Below are 23,844 nucleotides of genomic sequence, written 5' to 3'. Positions count from 1 at the left end.
CCGGAAATCAGAAGTTTTGTTGTTCGTTTCCCAATGGAGTGAAGAAGGAGTAGGATATTTTTATCAAGAAATAATTTTAATATTAATTTGAAATTTTATGGCCCTTATGACCTTTGCGGTCACCTTCCTAGTATATTGTTTACTATGAAAAAAAACCTGATAGCCACGAAGTAATTTATACGGAACTGGCGAAATGGAAAAGCGAAATGTTGTAATTTTTTGTGAGAGCTTTCTCTGTATATTTTGATATATGGACTTCAAAGCTGTTATTCCTCGTTCGTGAATCAGGTCTTTTCTTCAAAAGAAGATTACTATTGATTCATGGCCGCGCGGATCAGATTGTGCGTACAATCTCGTCCTGAATCAGATATGCGGACGAGTCGTGGATCGGCCGTTTTTATACCTCAAAGAAAAACTCATAACGCTCAGTGAAAATGAAAAGCCAGGGAAGAGCCAGCAACGAGCCAGGGAAGATTCATGAATAGATTAATTGGAACAGCACCTGGCCGGAAATCAGAAGTTTTGTTGTTCGTTTCCCAATGGAGTGAAGAAGGAGTAGGATATTTTTATCAAGAAATAATTTTAATATTAATTTGAAATTTTATGGCTCTTATGACCTTTTTGGTCACCTTCCTAATATATTCTTTACCCTGAAAAAAAACCGGATAGCCACGAAGTAATTGATACGGAATTGGCGAAATGGAAAAGGGCAATGTTGTAATTTCTTGTGATAGCTTTTTCTGCATATTTCGATATATGGACTTTAAAGCTGTTATTCACCGTTCGTGAATCAGGTTGTTTCTTCAACAGAAGATTATTATTGATTCATGGCCGCAAAGATCAGATTGTGCGTACAATCTCGTCCTGAAAAAGGTATGAGGACGAGTCGTGGATCGGCCGTTTTTATACCTCCAAGAAAAACTCATAACGCTCAGTGAAAATGAAAAGCCAGGGAACAGCCAGCAAATAGCCAGGGAAGATTCAGAAAAGAGTCAGGGAAAGCCAGGGAACTTCGAAATCCGGATTTCGTAGTAATTCTTCAAAAGTATCTCTAAACTCTGAGTGCAGATCTAGGAGACAAGAAGAAGCAAGAATGAAGAAAAGAATGTCAGCTGGGACAAGTCGGAATGAGAAAGCGGGAAGCCATATGCAATTTACGAGCAATAAGCCTTAGAGCCTCTTGGAGGAGGTCGTTATTGGCTATACGGCGGCCGCGACCTCGCGTCTAGGTCTAACTCGGCGACCCACTCAAGGTACACCTTTGCAATGCACCTTGATGCACCGACCCGTTTACTAGAATGCGGAGCGTGTTCCGCAAGAGACATGGAAATAGTCGCGATAAATCCTCGACCACGAACTATTCCATTATAAGCAGCATGCAGAACATCGGCGATGTGGCTTTGTGTACACTCTAGAGCCTAGAGTCTACCCTACCTGCAGCGATCGAGGAGTCCTTCCTTCCTGCTCGCTTGCTTGCTCGCTTGCTGGATCAGGAGTATCTTTCGAGATTTCCGACCTGGGTTGATACTAGCCTCCAACTCCAGTCCTCATCCATCTCTCTGTGCGACATTTTGCAGCCGTGTCCATGTAAGAATGGTCGCTCAAACACTAGATCTACTCACTGTTCTGAATAACCTGTAGCTGCATGGCTAAGCCTCTTGTTGCTTTATTCATCAACCGAGTCAAAAAAGTTGCAGGTATTCGAAAATACCGGGAAAATTAGCTGACAAAGAACGTAGCTATATCTCACCAGCTGTCTATCTAAGGCTATCTGAATGAAGGGTTTATGACCAGGTGATTGAATATGTTAAATTCAAGATGTTCAGGTGTTGACTAGGGTACTATCAAGTGATGATAGTGATTAAATAATGGATAGAATTCCTGACAAAAAAACTTAAGAATTCAACTACAAAATTTGGATATTTGAGCAGCTGGGAACAGCAACGAAACTGCGATCAAAGAGAGAGCATCGTAGTTTCCTTGCTGTTCCTGCGTGCTCAAAAATTTCTGGGTTTGTTAAGGATGCTCTTTGATTGCTAAAACGTTGATGAATATTTATACCGTGTTTTTTTGTAGAGATTTGATAGTAATAAAAATAAAACAGAAGAAATAAAAAAAGGGGGAAGAAATTTGGTTGATTGCCTTCTCATTTTTCTTTCTTTTATTTTTTATTTTTTTTTTCTAATTACCATGGGAGTATCTTATGGTGGTTGGTCTTTGTTCGTTGGATTCTTGGTTTTGCTTTCAAGAATTCCATACACATAATTGATTATTGGACGTTAAATAGGATTTAAAATTTGATTTTAAACTGATTTAAATTTCTTAAGTGGTGATTAAATAATGAAAACAGTGTTAAATTTATTTAATTTTTTTTACCTACTTATTTTTAACTTCAGGTATTTTCACTATCATGGTCAATGTCAAATCTGCTCCATTTGGTATTTTCAAAAACATTTTACATGTTTTTTTGGTTGGTTGCCTTCTCATTTTTCTTTCATCTTTTTTATTTTTGTCGAAAGGGAAAATTAATTTTTTCTTTTCTTTTTTAGGGAGAAAAAAGAAGTTTGTTTTTCAGATTGTTATGGAACATTTCATGATGGCTGTTCGAATGTTGTCGTTAGATTCTTGGTTTTATTTTTAGAAATTTTTCACATTAAGTTGATTATTGGACGTCAAATAGGATTTTAAATTTGATTTGAATCATATACTTTCCGCTTTATTTTAAAAATTCTACTTTTTCTCTCCGTTTTCAAGAAACTTGCCCTTTCTTCTTTCCCTCGTTTTCCCCCCTTTTCCCGTTTCCCCATTTTCTATCTTTTCCCTTTTTCTCGTTTTTTCCTTAAATTACTACTGAATTAATATAACCCAAGGAGATATCCCGTTCTATTTTGTTCAAAAGTCTACCTTATAAGTTTGGGTGTAATTTATTCTGTTTGGTTAAAAATTCTACTATCTGGTCGTACATTTAATTATTTTGTTGAAAATTCAAAATGGAATGGAATTGTTAGGAGATTAACTTTTTTGTTCGGAAAATATTATTTTGGGGTGAGAAATTCAACTATTTTATAGATAATGCCACTCTTGGCTAAAAAATTCAACGAATTATACTAAATTAATGTGTTTTGTTAAAAACTCCTCTTTTTGGTAGAACATTAATCTTCTGGTGGAAAATTTTGTGCTTTGAAAATTCAAATATTTGGTTAAAAATACAAAAATTAAACTGTTTGGTTAGTAATTAAACTATTATTATAATAATTGGACAATTTGATGAAAAGTTAATTTTCTTTTTAAAAATGATATTTTTTTGTCAAAATCTTAATTGTTTTCTTGATAATGCCTTTCTTGGCTTTAAAATTCAACAACTTCGTTGAAATTAATACATTTAGTTGAAACTGTTCTGGTACAAATTTAATCATGTAGGAAAAATGTAACTATTTTTATAAAAATTTAACTATTTGGAAGAAAATAAATGTTCTTGTTGAAAAATTATATCTTTGGTTTAAAAATTGTACTATTTTGTAGATAGTTCCTCTGTTTGGATTCAAAATTCAAAAACTTGGTTGAAGTTGATGTATTTTGTTAAAAATTACTCTTTTTCAGAAGAAGATTTATCTTCTGGTAGAAAGTTTATCTTTTCGGTTAAAAATGAACTTTTTTGTAAAAAATCAGTTTTTTATTTTGTTTCAGAATACAACAGTTTTGTTGAAATTTAACTTCTTTCTTAAAAATTGATATTTTTTATTGAAAATTAAAAGTCTTTCGGCAAAAATACAAAATTCAAGTCTTTGGCTTAAAAGTAAAGTATTTTTATAAAAAATTAACTATTTAGTAGAAAATTAAATTTGTTGTATGATAATTGAATTATTTGGTAGAAAATGAACTTTTTTGTTCAAAAATTATGTTTATAGATTGAAAATTATACTGTTTTAGAGACACTGAAAAAAATGGTTAGTTGAGCCAACTATTTAGTCAGTAAGAGATAAAACTACTATTTTATTAGTTGGCACACAAATCCCATTAGTTGCAGTGGCTATTCAGTTAGTACCAGCAACTAAGTAAATGGCTGTCCTAAATAACAAAATAGCAGTACCATATCTTACAAACTGAATAGATGACCTACTAACCTTGGTTGAAAATTCATCTTTTTAGTAGAGGATACAACTGTTTGGTACAAATTTTATCTTTTTTTGGTTAAACTTTCTTTTTGGGCTAAAAATGATTTTTTCTTTTGCTTTCACTTTCTATTGTATAAGGTCTTTTATGATAACTTTTAAATCTATTTTGCAATTCAAAAGAAATTGCTTTAATAAAGAATGCTATAAAGAATTTAGGCTAGATGAGGAAAAATCACAAATGTGGTAAATTATTTGATTTGTCTAGCGTTACGTAATTTTCCCTAAGACTAACAGCTTTTACCATTTGTGTTCCTGATGTACCATTTGGGTATTTTAGAAAATTATTTGCAATTTACAGAAACTGTTTCTAAATGTGAATAAAAATGTCGTAAACTTAATATTCAAGTTACTGTATTTTATTTTTAGCAACCTAGTTTCGTAAATTCCAGTTTCTTCAGTATCCCTAATGTATCGAGATTTTCCGAACATTCCTAACACTTTAGAAAGTACCTTAGTTATTACACAAATGTGCTTAATTATTTTTTTAAATTTTCACTCTACAATTGTTTGAGCAACGTAGGCATAAAGTAAATATCTGTAATGGGTAAGTTGTGGTAAGTGAGTGCAGAGGTAGCGATGCTAAGCAATAGGCAATAGGCATGCACGCTTTATGAAGCCGTTGTAACTGCGCCGCGGGGGTTCAAGTACCAGACGTGTTTGCTTGCCAGCATAAATTAAGCGCGATTTTGCATTTACACTGAAAACCGCGGAAACTTATTTATTATTGAGCCGACGATTTGCCAGCACGGCAGCCAGACCTAGACGTGTGACGACTCAATCCTAACTACGCTGGGCATCTTTCCGGTTAACACGATCGGTTCTTAACAGGATGGATAATACGATTAAGCACGGTAGTCTACTGTCGCGAAATTTTAGATGTGTCGGTAAAATTTTTTTAAGATTTATCAATCGGATTCATCTCATTTTTTACTTTGGATGGGCGATTCTCGAAAAAACAGACACTATTGACACTATAGACAATATTCGCTATTGAGGTACATCCTCTAACGAAAGAGAATTATTTTTATCCAAACTGTTCTATTTTTCAGTAAAAAAGATGAACTTTCTGCTAAGAGAGATGAATTTTTAAATCCAATAGATGAAATTTAAGCGAAGAAAAATTTTTTATGCAATAAAGAAAAAATGTTTTCATTCAAAGTGTTGAATTTTCTAGACAAAAAGATGTGGTTTAAAAAATACTGTTGAATTTTCAACTAAATAGTTAAACTTTTATCGAAAAGGATAGATCTGCAACCATGAAGATTATTTTTTGCCGAAAGGACGATTTTTCTACAAAATAATTCAATTTTTAAACAAATAATTGAATTTTCAGCCCAGAAAGATAATTTTCTACCAAAAAAAGACGAATTTTGAACGAAGTACATACATTTACAAGTTAATATTCTGTAAAATTGATTTGTTGCTCGCCTAAATTTGTATGAATAATTTTCAGTTCTAATTTTTTCATTTTTGACAAATTCAAACAAAAGTTTAAATTTTCAAACTAAGAAAGAATATTTTTAAAAAATCAAGTAGCTAAATTTTCTTTGGGAAGAATACATTTTCAGTAAAAAATTGATTTTCGACTTGAAAGTTTAATGCTGTATCAAATTGTTAAATTTGGTACCATATTGTTGAATTTTCAAACAAAAAAGACGAATTTTCTATGAAACAGTTGAATTTTCCACCAGAGAATACACACTTTCGACTAAGAAGTTAATTTGCAAACAATCAATTTAATTTTCAACAATATATTATTAAATTTTCAGACAAAACGTTAAATTTTATTTAAAGTAAAAAGAATTTCAAACCAAAATAATAAATCTTAAACAAAAAATTAACATTTTCAACGAAATATTTGAAAGAATGAATTATTATTATTAAAATTATATACAAAACTCTTTTTTTAAATTATTAAAATTAGTTTTCTACCATAAAAGGCGAATTCCCAACAAAGCACATACATTTTTAATGAAATAATTAAAATCGTTTTTATTTGAATAAGAGCAATATTTAAACATAATCGTAGTACATACATTTTCATTGAGAATAATAAATTATAAATAAAAAGGATAAACAAATTTTCCCTAAAACGGGTTAATTTTTTGCCAAGTGATTGAATTTTATACGAAATCGTTGAATTTTAAACTCGAGAATATAATTTTTGAACAAAAAAGGTAATTTACAATCACAATAAAAGCAAAGAGTTAATTTAAAAATAGATTCGTTTTATGATTAAAAAATGTGAATTTTCGTTAGGAAAGTTCATTCAAAACCAAATATTTTCATTTTCAACCAAATATATGATTTTCCGTCGAAAAGATTAATTTGCAAACAAAACAAGATAAATTCTCAACAAAAAATCTAAGAGCTGCGTATTAAACAATATAGTTAAATTTTTAGCTAAAAAAAATTATTTTCTACTAAAAAGTTTAATGCTGTATCAGATTGTTAAATTTTGTACCATATTATTGAATTTTCAAAAAAAAAACTAATTTTCTATGAAACAGTTGAATTTTCGAACAGAGAATAGAAATATTCAACAAAAAAGTTAATTTACAAACAATCAATTGAATTTTCAATAAAATTATTGAAGCTTCAGATAAAAATTAATTTTCATCAGAAAAAAAATTTAAAAATAAAATTAAAAATTAAAAAAAATAACTTTAGGGAAAGTTGCGGAAAAATTCCTCCACTAAACCAGATTAATTTTCGTCCAAACAGTTGCATGTTTAACCAAAAGAATTAGTTTTCTACCACGTAGTTTAATTTTACTCCAAAATCAATCACTTTTCAACCTGGTTTAATAATTGATTTTTGGACAAAAAAGGAAATAAATTTCGAACAAAATAGTTAAATTTTCAATTAAGGAGATGAATCTTCAATTAATAAATTGATTTTTTAACAAAGTGATTCAATTTTCAGATAAGCAGTTAAATTTTTATTTAACCCGATACTAATTTTTCGCCAGCATAATACAAATTTACAACAAATTAGATATATTTTTAACCCAATCGTTGAATTTTTAAATAAAAAACATTAATTTTCAGTTAATAACGGAATAGTTGCATTTTTAGTCAAAATAATCCTTACACAAAAATGAACTTTCAACTAAATAGATAAATTTTCAACCAAAAATCGATCTTCAACTAGTGAAATTACTTTTTAAGAAAATAGTTTAAATTTTAACTCAGAAGTTAAATTGTCAATCAAGAAGATTAATTTCCGAAAAATTTAATTTACAACACAATATATAAAGTTTTAACTTAATTGTGTAATTTTAAACTAAAAAAAGATTAATTATTAATCAATAATAGACGAGTTAAATCTTCACGAAAAAAAATTTTAACGAAAAAAAGAACGAATTTCCCACAAAGTAGTTAAATCTTGAAAAAATAAAATAAATATATATTTAAAAAGTTCAAGTTTCTACACAGTAATGAAATTTTCAACTAACAAAATGAATTTCCAATTAAAACAATAATAGTTAATTTTTAATTAAAATTGGTTAGTTTTCAACGAAGAGAGATGAAATCCTAACCAAAAATATAGTAGCATACTTTTTAATTAAAAGTAATTATCTTTTAGCGAATAACTTTTGGATTTTCTTATTGGGTTCTAATAATTTAATTCGCAGTTCTTACTTTATTTAAACATCATTTTTTGAAAAAATTGTAAAATTTTAATGTATGGTTGCTTTAATTACAAATAAACATTCGAAAACCATAATATGAGATTTTATTATAAATCAATAATCTGTTATTGACAATTCTATCGTTATTATCAAGAAAATTTATTTTTTAAAATGATTTTGGATCTTTATTAAGTGATTTTCGTTTTTAGTCCAATTGAAGGTAACGAAAAAACATTCAAAAGTCAAAGCGAATATATTTTTAATTGTAACGCAAACATTTTATTAAGAAATGTACTGTTTAAGCAATTCTTAGAAGTTTCAGTTACTGCGGATTTTTAAAATAAAATTTGCTAATTACAAGGACGAATATGAAATGAAAATATAGTTTACTGTAGCATAACTCATAATTCAAACAAAGCACGATTTAGAAACAAAGCACTTCAAACACCATTGTTTATAACAATACACTTGTTACTGATAAATTAATTATTTATAAGATGCTATCAATTTATGCTTCCCTAATGTTTATTTATCGAGTACACACAAACATCAATCGTTTTTAATTAATTAGATGTTGTTAAAGCAATCATATCTTGAATGTTACCATTTTTTTCAAACTAATCTTTAAATATTGGAAAAAAAATATTTTTGAAATGGACATCGAGGAATCTTCTCAAAAATAAATTAGCTTTAATTAAACTAAAAAATTTGAAATTAGTTTAAAATTGTAGTCTTGACCGTATTTAAACATGATGGTAGAAAATCTGTTGCTGAGTATCAGATAATTTAAAAATTCCTCAGTGCTGCCCACTCACCATGAACTGATGGATGTCTCGCGACAGGGTGCACAAATCAGAATCACGTATTGATTGAATGTCCACTTGATGTGTAATTTATAAAATGGCTTCTTACACAAGACAATTATTTAGTTTTCTAAGGTTCCCTTCTCAGATTGTAATATAAGCAGTCTTTTCCCTTTCACTATTTCAGTCAAATTCTTGAAAATTGTGAGAGCTATTCTGCGAGTGCTCTAGTTTCTGTCCTTCGCTTTTGAAAGGGACACTTTACGAATGGCTGGCTGCATGCACTGGTTGCGCTCTTGCCCAAGAAACTTTTATGCTGATTTTGCAGCTCCTCCATCGAAACCATTCACAATGTCAAGATTTCAAAAACACCCTCGCAAACAGACCGAGGCCGAGACTACAAGCGAGCAAATGTCCGTGGGAAAAGCCTCTATCACGAAACAACTTTATAGTAAGCATTTAGATTAGGCGAGCATTGTTATGGCTTAGTGAACAACTTCAAACATTGTGAAAACAGTTTAATTTATTGTAGGGAAAACGACTACGAGGTGGATAGAAAAACTTTTGAGGTCCTAATGTTGATCAGTGATGAACAAGTGGGGCAAATATTAGATGCAAAATTAAAGTCGGAACATTCATTTTTAAGATGGCAATGTCAGGCCTCCAGTGTTAGAAATTTCATTAGAAATTTTTTAGAGACGAGTCACTAAAGCTTTAGGGAGAAACCGTCAAGAAATTTCTTGAACAGGGACCAAGAGGGCATCACTTGACGCAAACAATGGACTCACCATTCAATTAAAACTGGATTAATTAATTATTTATTTATGCAGCTGCTAGTCTCTTGCGGCCCTGATGTACCTTTTTTAAAAGCTGATTCACTAAGCAGATAATCGCAGTAATTATTGTAACTATTATATATTGACCTTTCTAACTATTTTGTTGCAAAGATAATTTGCTCATCAACCGAACTTTGAGCTCGTTTCCTTAGTTTCGATTTCAACACTTTTTTTGCGTTTCTTCTTCTCGTCTAAATTTCTAATCCTTCTACCGCTTAACATGATTCATTATTGAAAGAAATAGGTTTACTGCATCGTAATAATTCAATACAACCTTTTGCAGTTCATTGACGCCCATGACCAAAGCCAAGAGAGTTTGTCCGCCTTGAACGAGTTGGAGAGGCGAATAGTGCGCAGTGGCGAACTGCGCACTTCTTTCGTTCACGATAACTATCATTTCTGTTACTATTTAGGAATTTCAGGACACTTTCTTATTTTCAGATAACATTCCTAATTTTAATAAAAGTTTAATGAATTTACTACTAAAGTTACTGAATTTCGTTTTTGACAAACCTAATTTCGCAAATTTCTGTTACTTTAGTTTCTAAATATGTCAAAATTTTCCGAACATTTCTAACAGTGGACTCACCACACTATTGACACTATTTCGAAAAAAATTTCGATTTTTTTCCTAAAATTTTGAACTGCCCCCCCCCCCTCCTTTGTTAGGTTCTGAAAATTTTGACGGAATCTTTTTCGGGACTTTATTTAGGGGTCATCCAAAAATAATTTTAAATGGTTCGGGAGGGAGGCGGGTGTTAGGATTGGTCAAATATTAGTGTTTCTTATGAATTAATAAAGTATTTCAACTTTCAAGCAATTAGTTTCATTTTCAACGAAAAAGATGAATTCTCAAGAAAAAATGTAATAGTTTATATTTTATTTAAGGAATGATTGTTGTGTTAAATCAAAAACACTTTAATCAAATGAAGAAGTCTGTTTGGTGTGAAATTATATAAATCGTTAACCAAAACAGATACATTTTCTGCCTAAAAGATGCATTGTTAATAAAAAATATCAGTTCGATTCAAAACGGTTGAATTTTCAATCGACTAGTTAAATTTTCATCCAAACAGATGCATTTTCAACAGAGTATCTTAATTTTCTACCAAAAAATATAGATTCTCAACAAAAAATATACATTTTTAACCAAATAGTTGAATTTTAAACCAAGGAGATTATAGTTTTACAAAAAATCACAAAATAGGTAAATTTTCAGTGAAGTAAATTAATTTGTAAGCAAAAAGTCATTTCGAAACCAACTAGTTGAATTTTTGACTAAGCAGATGATTTTACTACCAAAAAGTCTAATAAAAAAGGCGACTTTTTCAGATGAATTTAAAAAAAAAAACCTTAAGTACACCCGAAAATACGAATTTTTATAGATGTTCTTTTCAATGAAGAAAATTAATTCTGAACAAATAATTCAATATAAAACATTTTTTTAATTGTAATATTTTGTTTGAATTCAAAAATTTTTTTCTAAGTCTTCGTTTTTATGGACTTTTATCGTTGAAAATTTAAACTTTTTCCAAAAAATTCTTATTTTTGTCTAAAAGACAGTTTTTTGTAAACAATTTAACTGTTTTGAATTACATTTTCTTTGTGGAAATTTGTCTTTTTATATTAAATATCCATTTTTTTATAGAACAGTTTTTTGTTGTTGCAAGTCCTTTTCTGTGGGTCCGAAATTACTTTATTTTATTATTCATTTTATTTGTTATTTTATTATTGCTACTAATGATATTAAATTATTTAGTAAAAATATGAAACTGTTGGTGGTTGAAGTTTAATATTTTTTGTTTCAAAATTATTTTTCTGCTCTGAAAATTCTACTACTTGATTGAAGGTTGAACCACATTGTTTCAAATTATTATTTTTTTGTTTAAAAAGCTTACGTCTGATTGAAAATTTAACTTATGAATTAAAAATTCGTTTTTTTTCTTGTTCAATTGTTTTTTTAATTGAAAATGTAAACTTTCCATTGTGGCGATAAAATTTATCTTTTTTTTCATTTTAAATTAACCTTTTGGCTGAAAACAATATTTTTGGGTTGAAAATGCAACCGTTTCACAAAAAATTCGTTTTTTGGCTTGAATATTCAACGATTTAGATTAAATTTTGTTTGTTTCTTGACTTCAAAATCTTAATTTTTGAAAATTCGCCTTTTTGCTCCAAAAATTTAACTTTTGGGTTAAAAGTTGAACTACTTTATAAAAATTAATTTCTTTTGGGCTGAAGATTCATCATTTTAGTAGAAAATGCATCTATTTGGTTAAAGATTCGTCTATTTAGTAAACAAATTAATATTTTCGAGGTTAAAATTCAGCAAAAGAAATCATTTTTTTGCTTAAAATATAAATTTTTCATTTTTAGATGAAAGTATAAATTTTTTATTTGAAAATGTAGTTATTTGTTTAAAAATTTGCGTATTTGTTGAAAATTCTTCTATTTTTGTGAAAAATTAACAAATTTCCCCTGTCGAACAAAAATTGAAGGTGTGTGTGAGTATCTGTAAACCGAAAAAATGAACCTGGTGATAATGACAGGTTCAACCTGGTCCAGCTATCCTTTGGAGAATGCAGTTTATTCTATCAGAAATCACCAAAGCCCATATTTATCAGGAGAATCGTTTTTCGCTGAACACTCATTATTATTTATAATTAGCACTCACAAATGTAAATCACACTTATTAAGATAATTGTTAGGGATGCTTTTCTCAAAAGAAATAACATTCTCTGAAGATGTAATAACAACTGGTGGGTACTTTATGCGTTATTATGTACGTGCCACAACGCGTTAACCGTTGAAAGCGTGTCGTATGGGTATAATAAGCGGCACTTGCAAATAAGGCTAAGTGACGTCATTAACTCTTTCGATACGCGGATATAAGTCCTTCTGAACGAAATATGAGTATTTTTTATTTTACGGCCGGATCGAACACGCTTGAGTAGATTAAAGAGTCGGAGAGTTTACATGGACACTTACATCGCTTCCGCAAATCATCCGCCAACGCAAATACTTTAAAGTCATTTCGACCCCTTATTAATCAATTTATGTAAAATAATGTGATCAAATTTATGCAAGATTATATAGACAATACATTTGTTTTTTGTCATTGTAGTTTAATTTTATTATGATTAGTGTTAGTGAGTAGAAGCCAATTAATAAAAAGAAATTGAAAAAATTTCTAAAGATCCATAGGAGAAAAAATTAATATTTGTGGTAGCCAATTACAGCCAGATACTACAAGATGTGGAAAAAGATTTAATAAAACTCATAGGAGATGAGCATCAAAATTGAAAGTAGTGAATTGCCACCAAGTACGAAAAAAGTTGTAAAAAATTCTGAAGATCCATATGAGAAAAAATTAAAATTCGTGCTAGCGAATCGCCGTCAGGTACTAGAAAAAGGTAGAAAAACATTTTAAAAAAATGACTATACGAAAAAAAATTTGTGGTAACAAATCCATGCCAAGTACTAAAGAAACTAGAAAAAGATTCTAAATATTTCTACAAGAGCTACAAAAAGTAGTTAGAGATTCTGAAGATCCATACAAGAAAAAAATAAAGGTTCGTGGTAGCGAATCGCTGCCAGGTACTAAAGAGAGCAGAAAAACATTCTGAATACCCGTACAAGAAAAAAATCAAGCTTCGTGGTAACAAATCTCTGCCAGGTACTAAAAACTAGAAAAAGATTATAAATACAATACGAAAAAAATGGTAGCGAATCGCCCTCAGGTACTAAAAAATGTGAAAAAAATTAAGATTCGTGGTAGCTAATCGCCACCAGCGTCCAAAAATAGGGGAAAGAGATTCTAAATATTTTGCCAAGTACTTTAAAATGTAGTAAAAGATTATGAATATCCATACGATAAAAAATTAAGATTCGTGGTAGCGAATCGCCGTCAGGTACTCAAAAAAAAATAGAAAAAGATTCTAAAAAAATGACTATACGAAAAAAAATTGGTGGTAGCAAATCGCTGCTAAGTACTAAACAAAGTAGAAAAAGATTCTAAATATTTTTCCAAGTAATTAAAAAAGTAATAAAAGATTCTGAACGTCCATACCAGAAAAAAATTAATATTCGTAGTAACGAATCGATGCCAGGTTCGAAGGAAAGTATACAAATATTCTGAATACCCGTACAAGAAAAAAATCAAGAAAAGTGGTAACAAATCGCTTCCAGGTACTCAAAAGTAGAAAAAGATTATAAATACAGTACAAAAAAAATTCTTGTTAGCGAATCGCCCCCAAGTACTTAACAAAGTAGAAAAAGATTGTAACTAACATACGAAAAAATTTGTTGGTAGTGAATCGCTGCCAAGTACTAGACAAAGTAGAAAAAGATTCTATATACCCATACAAGATAAAAATTAAGAATCATAATAAAAAATCGCTCCCAAGTACTAAAAAAAGTAGAAAATGATTTTGAATTACTATACGGTACTAAAAAAGAGAAAAAGATTACAAATACAATAAGAAAAAAATTGTTGGTAGTGAATCGCTCTCAAGTACTAAAGAAAGTAGAAAAAGATTCTAAATACCCATAGAAGATAAAAATTAGAAATCATAACAAAAAATTGCCGCCAAGTACTAAAAATATAGAAAATTATTTTGAATTCCCTCACGAAAAAAGCTGAGATTCGCAGTAGCGAATCGCCGCAAGCTACTATAAAAATTAGAAAAAGATTCTAAAGGCCATACAAGCAAAATTACAATTGGTGATAGCGAATTGCCGCTAAGTACTAAAAAATCTAGTAAAATATTCTGAATATAGACACGAGAAAAAATCTGGATTCGTAGTAGCGAATCGCCACCAGGTACTAAAAAAAGTAAAAAAATATTTTAAATATCATACGAAAAAAAAATTGGTGGTAGGGAATCGCCGCTAAGGACTAAAAAAAGTAGAAAATAATTTTGAGTTCCCATACAAAGAAAAAATTTATATTCGTCGTAGCGAATCAACGCTAGCTACAAAAAAATTTTTAAAAATTCTAAATAGCATACAAAAAAAATTAATTAGTGGTTCTGAATCGCCGCAAAGTACTAAAAAAATTAGTAAAAGATTCTGAAGAACCAATTGAGGAAAAATCTAGATTCGTGTTCGAGAACCGCCGCTCAGTACTCAACAAAGTAGAAATAGATTATAAATACCCATATGAGAAAAAATCAAGGTTTGTTAGAAGAAATCGCCGCTAATTACTAAAAAAAAGTAAAAAAAAAAGATTTTAAATTCCCATACGAAGACAAAATCAAGATTCGCGTTAGCGCAGCGCCACCAGATACTAAATAAAGTATAAACAGATTCCTAATACCATACGAGAAAAAACACCAGAATTGATGGTAGCAAATTTTTCGCCAAGTACTAAAAAAAGTGCCAAAGGATTATAGAAATCCACAAAAGAAAAAAATCTAGATTGGTAGTAGGGAATTAGTTCCAAGTATTAAAAAAGAAGAAAAAATTTAAAATGGTCATAGAAAGATAAAATTAAGATTCGTGGTGCCGAATTGCTGCCAGGGACTTTTAACAATATTTTTAAACTCTGAAGAAAATCCAAGCCATGTAGTATTTTAAATCTGAAAAATACAATCGCTCGCCATATCGTCTCTTACAAACGTTCTATTCCCCGCGAAAGACTTTAATTATAATTATTTCTAAATGATTAAAGCTAAACTTATTTAATTACGACGGCTTGTCTCAATAAAATCATGGACATGTACAAGAAACATTCTGCAGAGAATATTTCTTGTCATCTTAATTAAAACATTATGAATTCTAAAGTCAATTAACCAGATTCAGGTTAAATTTAATCGCCGTTTAATTACAGAACGTGAAATTGCCGGAATAATTTACTGTATTTATTATACTTGTGGCAATATAAAAATAATATGTAGAGACTTCTAGGTACTTAGGAGATTAAAAAAAGAACATGGACAGACATCGAAAGGGTATGCGGTGTGATAGTCACTTTGCGCAATAGTGACTCGCTCAAGGCTACGACATTACTTATTTCCTACGGTATAAGTTTATTTACTGTAAAAGGCAATGTCAGTTTCCACCTTCATTTTCCCACGTTTCAAATATTAGCACAACAATGACAATTGAATGACACGAAAAAACGAATAAATAAAAATTTATGTGTGAAGGGTGTGTGCAATTTCAACTAAAATGTGCATTGTTAGAAGAAACTTCCACCACAGTTGTTAAAGTTTTATGCAGCTACCTCTGCTTAATCAACTTTTAACCAAATAGTTTAATTTGAGAAAAAACTGGCGACAAAACTTCAACTGAAAATAATCCTTCTGAGTAGAATCACGCCCATGTAAGAAATTTTTTAACATAGTATCGATTGAAGCACTGAAAACTTAACACGAATTTTAAGCATGTGAAACACGTTTTAGTAAGTAAGATTCGGTGACCAGTACATATTTGCATATAAATGGCCCGTTTTCAAAATTTATACTCAATAATTACTGCAAAATTGTCCCTTTTTTATGGCAAGAATTTTATTTATTTGAAAGGTGACAGTTTACAACTAAACTGACAGTACCGTTTAACAAGGAACCTCACGTTCTCAATTAAATTGTACCTTCCGATTAATCCGCCATTGACACCTCGGGCAGCAGCAGCTATTGCGCTGAAAGTTAATAAGCGATCATGCGTTATCTGGCACATCGTATTAAACGCATGAATCGCGAATGAAGAGGGCGGTGCTATGCATTTATAAAAACACTGCTTGATTTATGAGATTTTGATATGGTTATTTGTTTGTACCGCCAGAACACACACTGAGAGAAATACTTTGTCAGAAATGTTCGGAAAATTCCGGCACATTTATGATACTAAAGTAACTGAAATGTACGAAATTAGGTTGCTAAAAAAGAAATTCAGTAAAAGCGCGGTTCAAAAAAGATGCAACCATGAAACAAACCAACAGAGGGGCCAACATATGGGTCATTAACCAACAAAATCCAAGATTTTCTAATTATTTCTTATCTGGTCAACACTATTTAAAATCAGCTAATCATAAAGCACAGTTGTATGAACAAAGAATGGAACAAACCAGCTATACAGATGGCTTCTTTTAAATGATATTAGGACCGTAACGAGAAAAATCTAACATATTCTATTTAATTCTTATCTAGTAAACATTAATTAAAATTAGCTAATGATAAAGCACGGTTGGATGAAGAAACAATAGAACAAACTAATGGTACAGATGGGTTGTTTAAAAAAGTATTGGAACAGTAACCAACAGTAACCAACGAAATGCAACATTTTCTAATTAATTCTTACCTGCTCAACACCAATTAAAATCAGATAATTATAAAGCACTGTTAGAGGAAAAAACAATGGAACAAACCAACGATACATATGGGTGCTTTTAAAGTATATTGGGCCAGTAATAAAAAAACATCAAACACATTCTAATTAGTTCTTACCTGGACAACGTTAATTTAGATATGCTAATCATAAAGCACGGTTGGAAGAAGATACAACAATGGAAGGCATCAACTATACATCAATAAAACAAAACCAACTAAACAAAGAGATTCTTTTAAAGGATATTCGGCCTGTAACCAAAAAAACGGAACATCTTTTAATTAATTCTTACCTGGTCAACATGAATTAAAATCAGCTAATCATAAAGTATGCTTGTGAGAAAGAAGGATGGAACAAACAAACTATGTGGATGTATTGTTTTAAAAGATATTAGGACATTGACCAAAAAATTCAACATCCTCTTATTAATCCCTACCATCTAAATAGATGGGTTCTTTCAAAGGATATTGATACAGTAGCAAACAAAATCCACAATATTCTAATTAATTTTCACCTGGTCAACATCAATTAAAATCAGCTAATCATAAAGCACGGTCGAAAGAAAACACACTAAAATAAAAAAACTATACAGATGGATTTTTAAAAAGAAAATTAGCCCAGTAATACACAAAATCCATCATCTTCTAATTAATTCTTATCTGGTCAAGATCAACTAAAATCAGCTAATCAAAAAGCACGGTTGCAAGAAAAATGAATGGAACACATTAACTATATAGGTGGGTTCTTTTAAAAGATACTGGGCTAGTAGTCAACAAAATTGAACATCTTCTAATTAATTCTTACTTGATCAACATCAATAAAAATGAGCTGATTATAATTCACGGCTGAAAGAAGATGCAACAGTGAAACGCACCAACAATACAGTAATGAAACAAAATAACTAGACATATGGGTTCTTTCGAAGGATATTAGGAATGTAATAAAAAAAACCGAACATCTTTTGATTAATTCTTACCTGGTCAACAATAATTAAAATCAGATAATCATAAAGAATGCTCGGAAGAAAGAAAAATTCAACAAACCAACTATACGGATGTATTGTTATAAAAGATCTTAAGAATTTACCAAAAAAATCCAATATCCACTTATTAAACATTACCTGGCCAACATTAATTAAAGAAGTTATTAATAAAGCACGGTTGGAAGAAAAAGCAATGAAACAAAACACCTAAACAGATGGATTCTTTTAAAGAATAATGAGGCAATAACAAACAAAATCCATAATCTTCTAATTAATTATTACCAGGTCAACATCAATTAAAATCAGCTAATTATAATGCATGCTTGGAACAAAAAAGAATGGAACAATCAAACTATACGGATAGGTTGTTTAAAAAGATATTCGGACATTGAGTAAAGAAATGCAACATCTTCTAATTAACGCTCTAATTAATCAATTAAAAGCAGCTCATCATAAAGCATGGTTCGAAGAAGAAACAATGCAACAAAACAAACTATACATATGGACTCTTCCAAACGACATTGGGTCACTAACCAATAAAATCCAACATGTTTTAATTACTTCTTACTTGGCTAACAACAACTAAAATCAACTAATCATAAGGCACGTCTGGAAGAAGATGCAACAATGACACAAACTGATAATGCAACAATGAAACAAACCAGCTCTACAGATGGTATCTTTCAAAGGATATTCGGCCAGTTACCAACAAAATCAAACATCTTCTAATTAATTTTTACTTGGTCGGCATCAATTAAAATTAGCATCTTATAACCATGGTTGGAAGAAGAAACAATGTAACAAAACAACTATACAGGGTGAGTTCTTTTAAAGGACATTAGCCCAGTAACCAACAAATTCCAAAATCTTCTAATTAATTCTTAGCTTCCCAACTTTAATTAAAATCAGCTAATCAAACAGAATGCTTAGAAGAAGACAAACAATGAAACAATTGGCCCAGTATTCCAAGTAGATACAACATCTTCTAACTAAATATCTGGATGTAACTGTGAACATCCATTTTTCTTTATGCATCAGTACCAGTTCCAGTGTGAGAGCAGCTATCCTTATGTGCTGTTACTGTCAACACAGACGATTTACTGAAGTCTCAGCGGCGTTATGATATTGAACACCAGCGATGCGCTTTGCAGTCTAGTCGGTCTAAGCCGAAAAAGGCGTTAACGTTATTCACACTTTGCCCACACCTTGGGAAGCATTCGCAGGTACATTTACCTGTTCAATGTTCATGTAGGTATGAATTTTCCTTCGATCATGTCGAGTTCTTTTTCTCCTTCTTCCCTTTCACACACTAATCTTGAGGATAATGTATTCCGCTATAGATTATAACGGCGGCCACGGTCATGGCGAAGGTCGAAATGGATCACGAGTGCGGGATTTCTATTACTATTCATGACGTGATTAAAACACTGCACGACCTCTGTGCTCTTGCCGTGCTTCAAGTCACTTATCCTATCCTAACCTATCCTCAAATTCTTTCATTATATTCAACCCTTTTCTTAAAGATGCAAACATTTTTCGCGACTGACGTGGCTTTTTTTTGTTTCAGGTGAGTTCAACCTGAATGTACTCACGCGAGGGCTCTTTGATTATCAAGGTAACAACTCATATTCATATTTTAAACTTTGATTTGTTTTTAAGAGTCAGCTATTGAGAAAACTGTTTGAATCAAACGAAAAAATTTGTTTACCATTGTATGATTGAGAGAAACAGAATTTCTTGTTTGACTTGATAAAATTTAGATTTGAATAGACGTATCCAAGTAGCAAAGTTCCATTTCCGATAAATCAATTGAAACGGTGATAATTCGTGGAGACCAAATGAAAAGGTTCTAACTCGCGTAGCAAACTCTTGAAGCTTTAAAATACCATATGAATTGTATTGGGAACATCAGCGCTATAAACTTTTTTGAACCTAATTTGGTTTCTCTGAGATGAAACCTTGTTTTTTTATATATCGCATTTTAATTAATTAATTATATATACTTTCTTGGATCAAATAAATGATTTTTTGTAATTAATTTGTTTGATATGAATAAAACATAATTTAGTTAGAAATATTTCAGTTTATACAAATATTTCTTTGATTAAAAAAATACACAATACCCGCTGTAGATCAGTATAGCTATCATATCAACTAAAAAAGATAAATTTTTTACCAAAACTGTAATAGTTAAAATTTTAGTTATGAAACTAATTTCCAAATGAAAAAAGGAATTTTCTACAAAATAGTTAAATTTGCAACCAAAGAAAATAAATTTTAACTAAAATGATGAATCTTTGACTGGCTAAGTTAAAGTTGCAGTTAAAAGATAAATTTTCTACAAAGAAACAACAATTTTTCAACAATAAAAATTTATTTTCGACCAGAGAAATGATTTTTCAACACATCAATTGTCTTTTCAATCAGAAATGACACTTCTTAACATAATGATTTGACTTTTAAGAAAGTATATTAAGTTTTTACCAAAAAAATTAAGTTTTCAATTAAATAAATTAATTTTTCTACAAATGATTTCATTTTGCTACCATGGAGATGAGTTTTCAATAAACAAGTTGAATTTTCAATCAGAACTTATATCTTTAAAAAATGATTCAACTTTTAACAAAATAAATTTAACTTTACCGTAATAGTTAAGTTTTCAACGAAATACATAAATTTTCAAAAAAAATTATTTTTCTCTCAAGTAGTGAAATTTTCTACCAAAGTAATTAAATTTTTGACGTAGCAAAAGCTTTTATCAACAAAACTGTTGTTTTTGCGAAAAAACTTCCTCAAAAAATTTTACAAGTAATTTAATATTAATTGAAAAAAGATTTTTCAACAAAACAAATGACTTCTTCAACGAAAAAGGAAAGTTCTCAACAAAATGATTTAATTTTTATTAAAAGAGAATAATTTTCGACCTAAGACTTGAATTTTCAACAAAAAAGTACATAGATTTTTCATCATTATGAATAAGATTCTACTAAAAAAGGCCAACTTAATCTAAATAGTAAAAGTTTTAAAAAATTATTTCAACTTTCAAACCGTTAGTTGAATTTTTAACCAAAAATATGAATTTTCAAAAAATACGTAAATTAAAAAAAACTTTTAACAAAATAGTGCAGTTTTCTAACAAAGTAATTGACTTTTCAGCCCCAAAAAATGCATTTAAAACAAAGTTGATTTATTAAAAAAAAGATCAAATTTAACAAAATTATTATATTTCGCACAAAAAATATTAACTTTTAACCGAACAATTGAATTTTTACCACAAAAAGACTATATTTCAACAAAACACATGAATTTTCGAGAAAAAAATTATTTGTCAACCGTCTTGTTAAATTTTGTACGAAAGTAATATTATTTTTCAGAAAAAAGGGAATTTTCAACAAAATAGTCACATTTTTCAGGAAAGAGTTAAAGTTTCAGCTAAAATGATGAATTTTCAACTAAGTTGATTCAATTTCAATTTAGAAAATAAACTCTTGTGCTAAAAAAACAAGGGTAAAAAAATAGTTTAATTTTCGACTAAGCAAATCAATTTTCAACCAAAATTATGCATTTTCGGTGCAAAAATAAATTTTTTATAAAGTAGTTAAACTCTTAATCAGGTGGTGATTTTGTTTACCAAGAACGTTTATTTCCTGAGATGCAAGTAGAAGTTTCATGAGATTAAATGAAATTTAAAAAAATAGTTTAATTTTGATTTAATAAGAGAAATTTTGCAATCATAAATAGAATAGTGAAAAATGCCCAGTTAAACCAATTAATTTTTAACGGACAAAAAAATTGAATTTTCCAAAAATACTTACTTTTTCAAAACCTATTTTAAAGTTTTAATTAAAAAATAAATTTTGAAAGAAAAATATTGTTTTTATACCAAAAGCACAACATTGTTAAATTTGCATTCAAGAACATTAATATTTAAGCAAAAAATAAAATTTTACAAAATATATTCTAATTTGAAAAAAAAAACATTTTCGACTAGAATAAAGAATCTTTAACCACTAAAAATGAATTTTTAAAAAAGTATTTAAGCTTTCAACTAATTCTTTGAAGTTTCAACTAAAATAGAAATAAATTTATAACAGAAAATAGTTAAAATGTTACTAAAAAATTATTTTAAAAAAATCTCATTTGTCCAAAATAAGTTTTCTATTAAGAAAAAGCATTTTCGATCAAATTAGTTAAATTTTAAACCCAGAAAGAAGAATTTTTAGCAAAACAGTTGAATATTTAATCCAAAATTGAGTATTTAGGAAAATTTTGCAATCTTCTATTGAGTGGATTAATTTTTGACGAAATAAGGTTCCTATTAAGAAAAAGCATTTTCGATCCAATTAGTTAAATTTTAAACGCAGAAAGAAGAATTTTTAGCGCGACAGTTGAATATTTAATCCAAAATTGAGTATTTAGGAAAATTTTGGAATTTTCTATTCAGTGGATTAATTTTTGACGAAATAAGTTGTCTATTAAGGGAAAGCATTTTCGATCAAATTAGTTAAATTTTAAACCCACAAAGAAGAATTTTAGCAAAATAGTTGAATATTTAATCCAATATTGAGTATTTAGGAAACTTTTGGAATTTTCTATTAAGTGGATAACGTATATTTTAATGGCTTGTAAAATATTTCAATGGATTTTAATATATTGTAAAGAATTTCAAGAGATTCATAAAAATTCCAACGAATTTTAAAGATTAAAATGAATGTCAATAATTTCATTGGATCTCCTGAGATTTTGAAAATATTTCACGAAACTTTAAGAATATTAACTATTCTGGAGAGATATATTTAAAGATTATTATGTGATTTTAAAGATTTTAAGCGATTTCGAGGAATTTTCATGCGATTTCAAACATTCTAGGAGATTTCTAATGTTATGAAAAAAATTGAGAGGGTTTTAAAGTATTCCAAAAATTTCAGGAATTCCGCGAGATTTTATGAAAGCTCTACTCCAGATTTTAGGAATATTGAAATCCTCGACTTTATATTTATTAGACATATTCAATATGAAGTATCACATAATAATAAAAAAATACTAATTAGAATTTTTTTTACAAATAATTACAATTAGGAAACTTACATAAGAAATTGTTTGGATCCTCTCCCTCCCCTTCCCCGAAAAAGGGAATAAATTAATAAACGTTCCGTATACGTTACAAAAAAAAGGGATGAGAGAAAAGAAAGAAAAAAAAGATTCTTGGATTTGGTATATTTGTTACGAGTGCTTTGAAATATTGACTTCCATGTATCGATACTTGATAACTTTCCCCGACTGAATTAGCAATAGCTCATAGCTTACAATCTCGCCTAGGCTCATTTTCATTTATCTCTCGAAAGGCGTTCTTCCCCAGACACACTCATTCGTACTTTTTAAGTAAATTCCATCGATTAAAGTGGATTACTCGCACTAATTAATTACCCTGCACCCATATTGCACACCTCGTTAGTCAAATGGAATATCTTAGGCACGCTTTCGACCTCCCGGAATTGCGTAAACGTAAACGTTAACGGACTCCTTAAGGCGCTTCGAACGAGTATCGGTTTCGCTCGATCCATTATTCGTCTGATAGGATGAATTTTGCAACCTAATATTTTTACCACATAATCTAAAGGCGATTATACCTGTTTTTACAGAAATATTTTTCCGGAAAACGCTCCAGTTTATTTTTTGGAAATGAAAATAATTTTGTGCGCTTGAAACCGGCAGCCCAGCGTACAGAATTGTTAGAGTGTTTGCGGTTTCAGGCTCAAAGCACACTCCATCTTTAATTTACAAAAAAAATTCTGCAAAAAGCTTTTGGTTCAAATCTCTAGATTCGGTGAAAAAAATATTACGTACAACAATTTATCCTTTTAGATGTATAGTGGATGAAGACAAACCGAGAGTAGTTTGAAGAGCCTTAAGGTGCTTCAAGCTACTCGGGTTTTCCTCACATCTATAATACGTCCACAAGTATGAATTGTTTAATATAATATTGTTACCACATGATCTAAAGGCTAGTATAATTCAACAACCGTAATTAATAATAATATTTATTAATAATTTTTTAATAAAAAAATGATATATTTACTAATAAAAA

General features: G+C 29.7%; 1 protein-coding gene across 2 annotated transcripts in view; it reads left to right on the top strand.

The window, feature by feature from the left end:
- Positions 1 to 23,844, top strand: part of LOC117176937 (Krueppel-like factor 3) — a 766,707-nt gene that overhangs the window by 654,000 nt on the left and 88,863 nt on the right. The window contains exon 5 of one of the 2 annotated variants that reach the window (XM_033367338.1): positions 19,324 to 19,371. The exons of the other annotated variant lie outside the window; for it this stretch is intronic. Within the exon in view, the coding sequence (XP_033223229.1) occupies positions 19,324 to 19,371 (48 nt within the window). The remainder of the gene's footprint in view (positions 1 to 19,323; positions 19,372 to 23,844) is intronic. 2 annotated transcript variants of the gene reach the window in all.

The sequence above is a fragment of the Belonocnema kinseyi genome, chromosome 7 (genome assembly GCF_010883055.1).
Source record: "Belonocnema kinseyi isolate 2016_QV_RU_SX_M_011 chromosome 7, B_treatae_v1, whole genome shotgun sequence".
In the NCBI taxonomy this organism is placed as follows: domain Eukaryota; kingdom Metazoa; phylum Arthropoda; class Insecta; order Hymenoptera; family Cynipidae; genus Belonocnema; species Belonocnema kinseyi.
The sequence above is the reverse complement of the archived record's forward strand: the minus strand, read 5'-3'. Positions and strand labels throughout refer to the sequence as shown.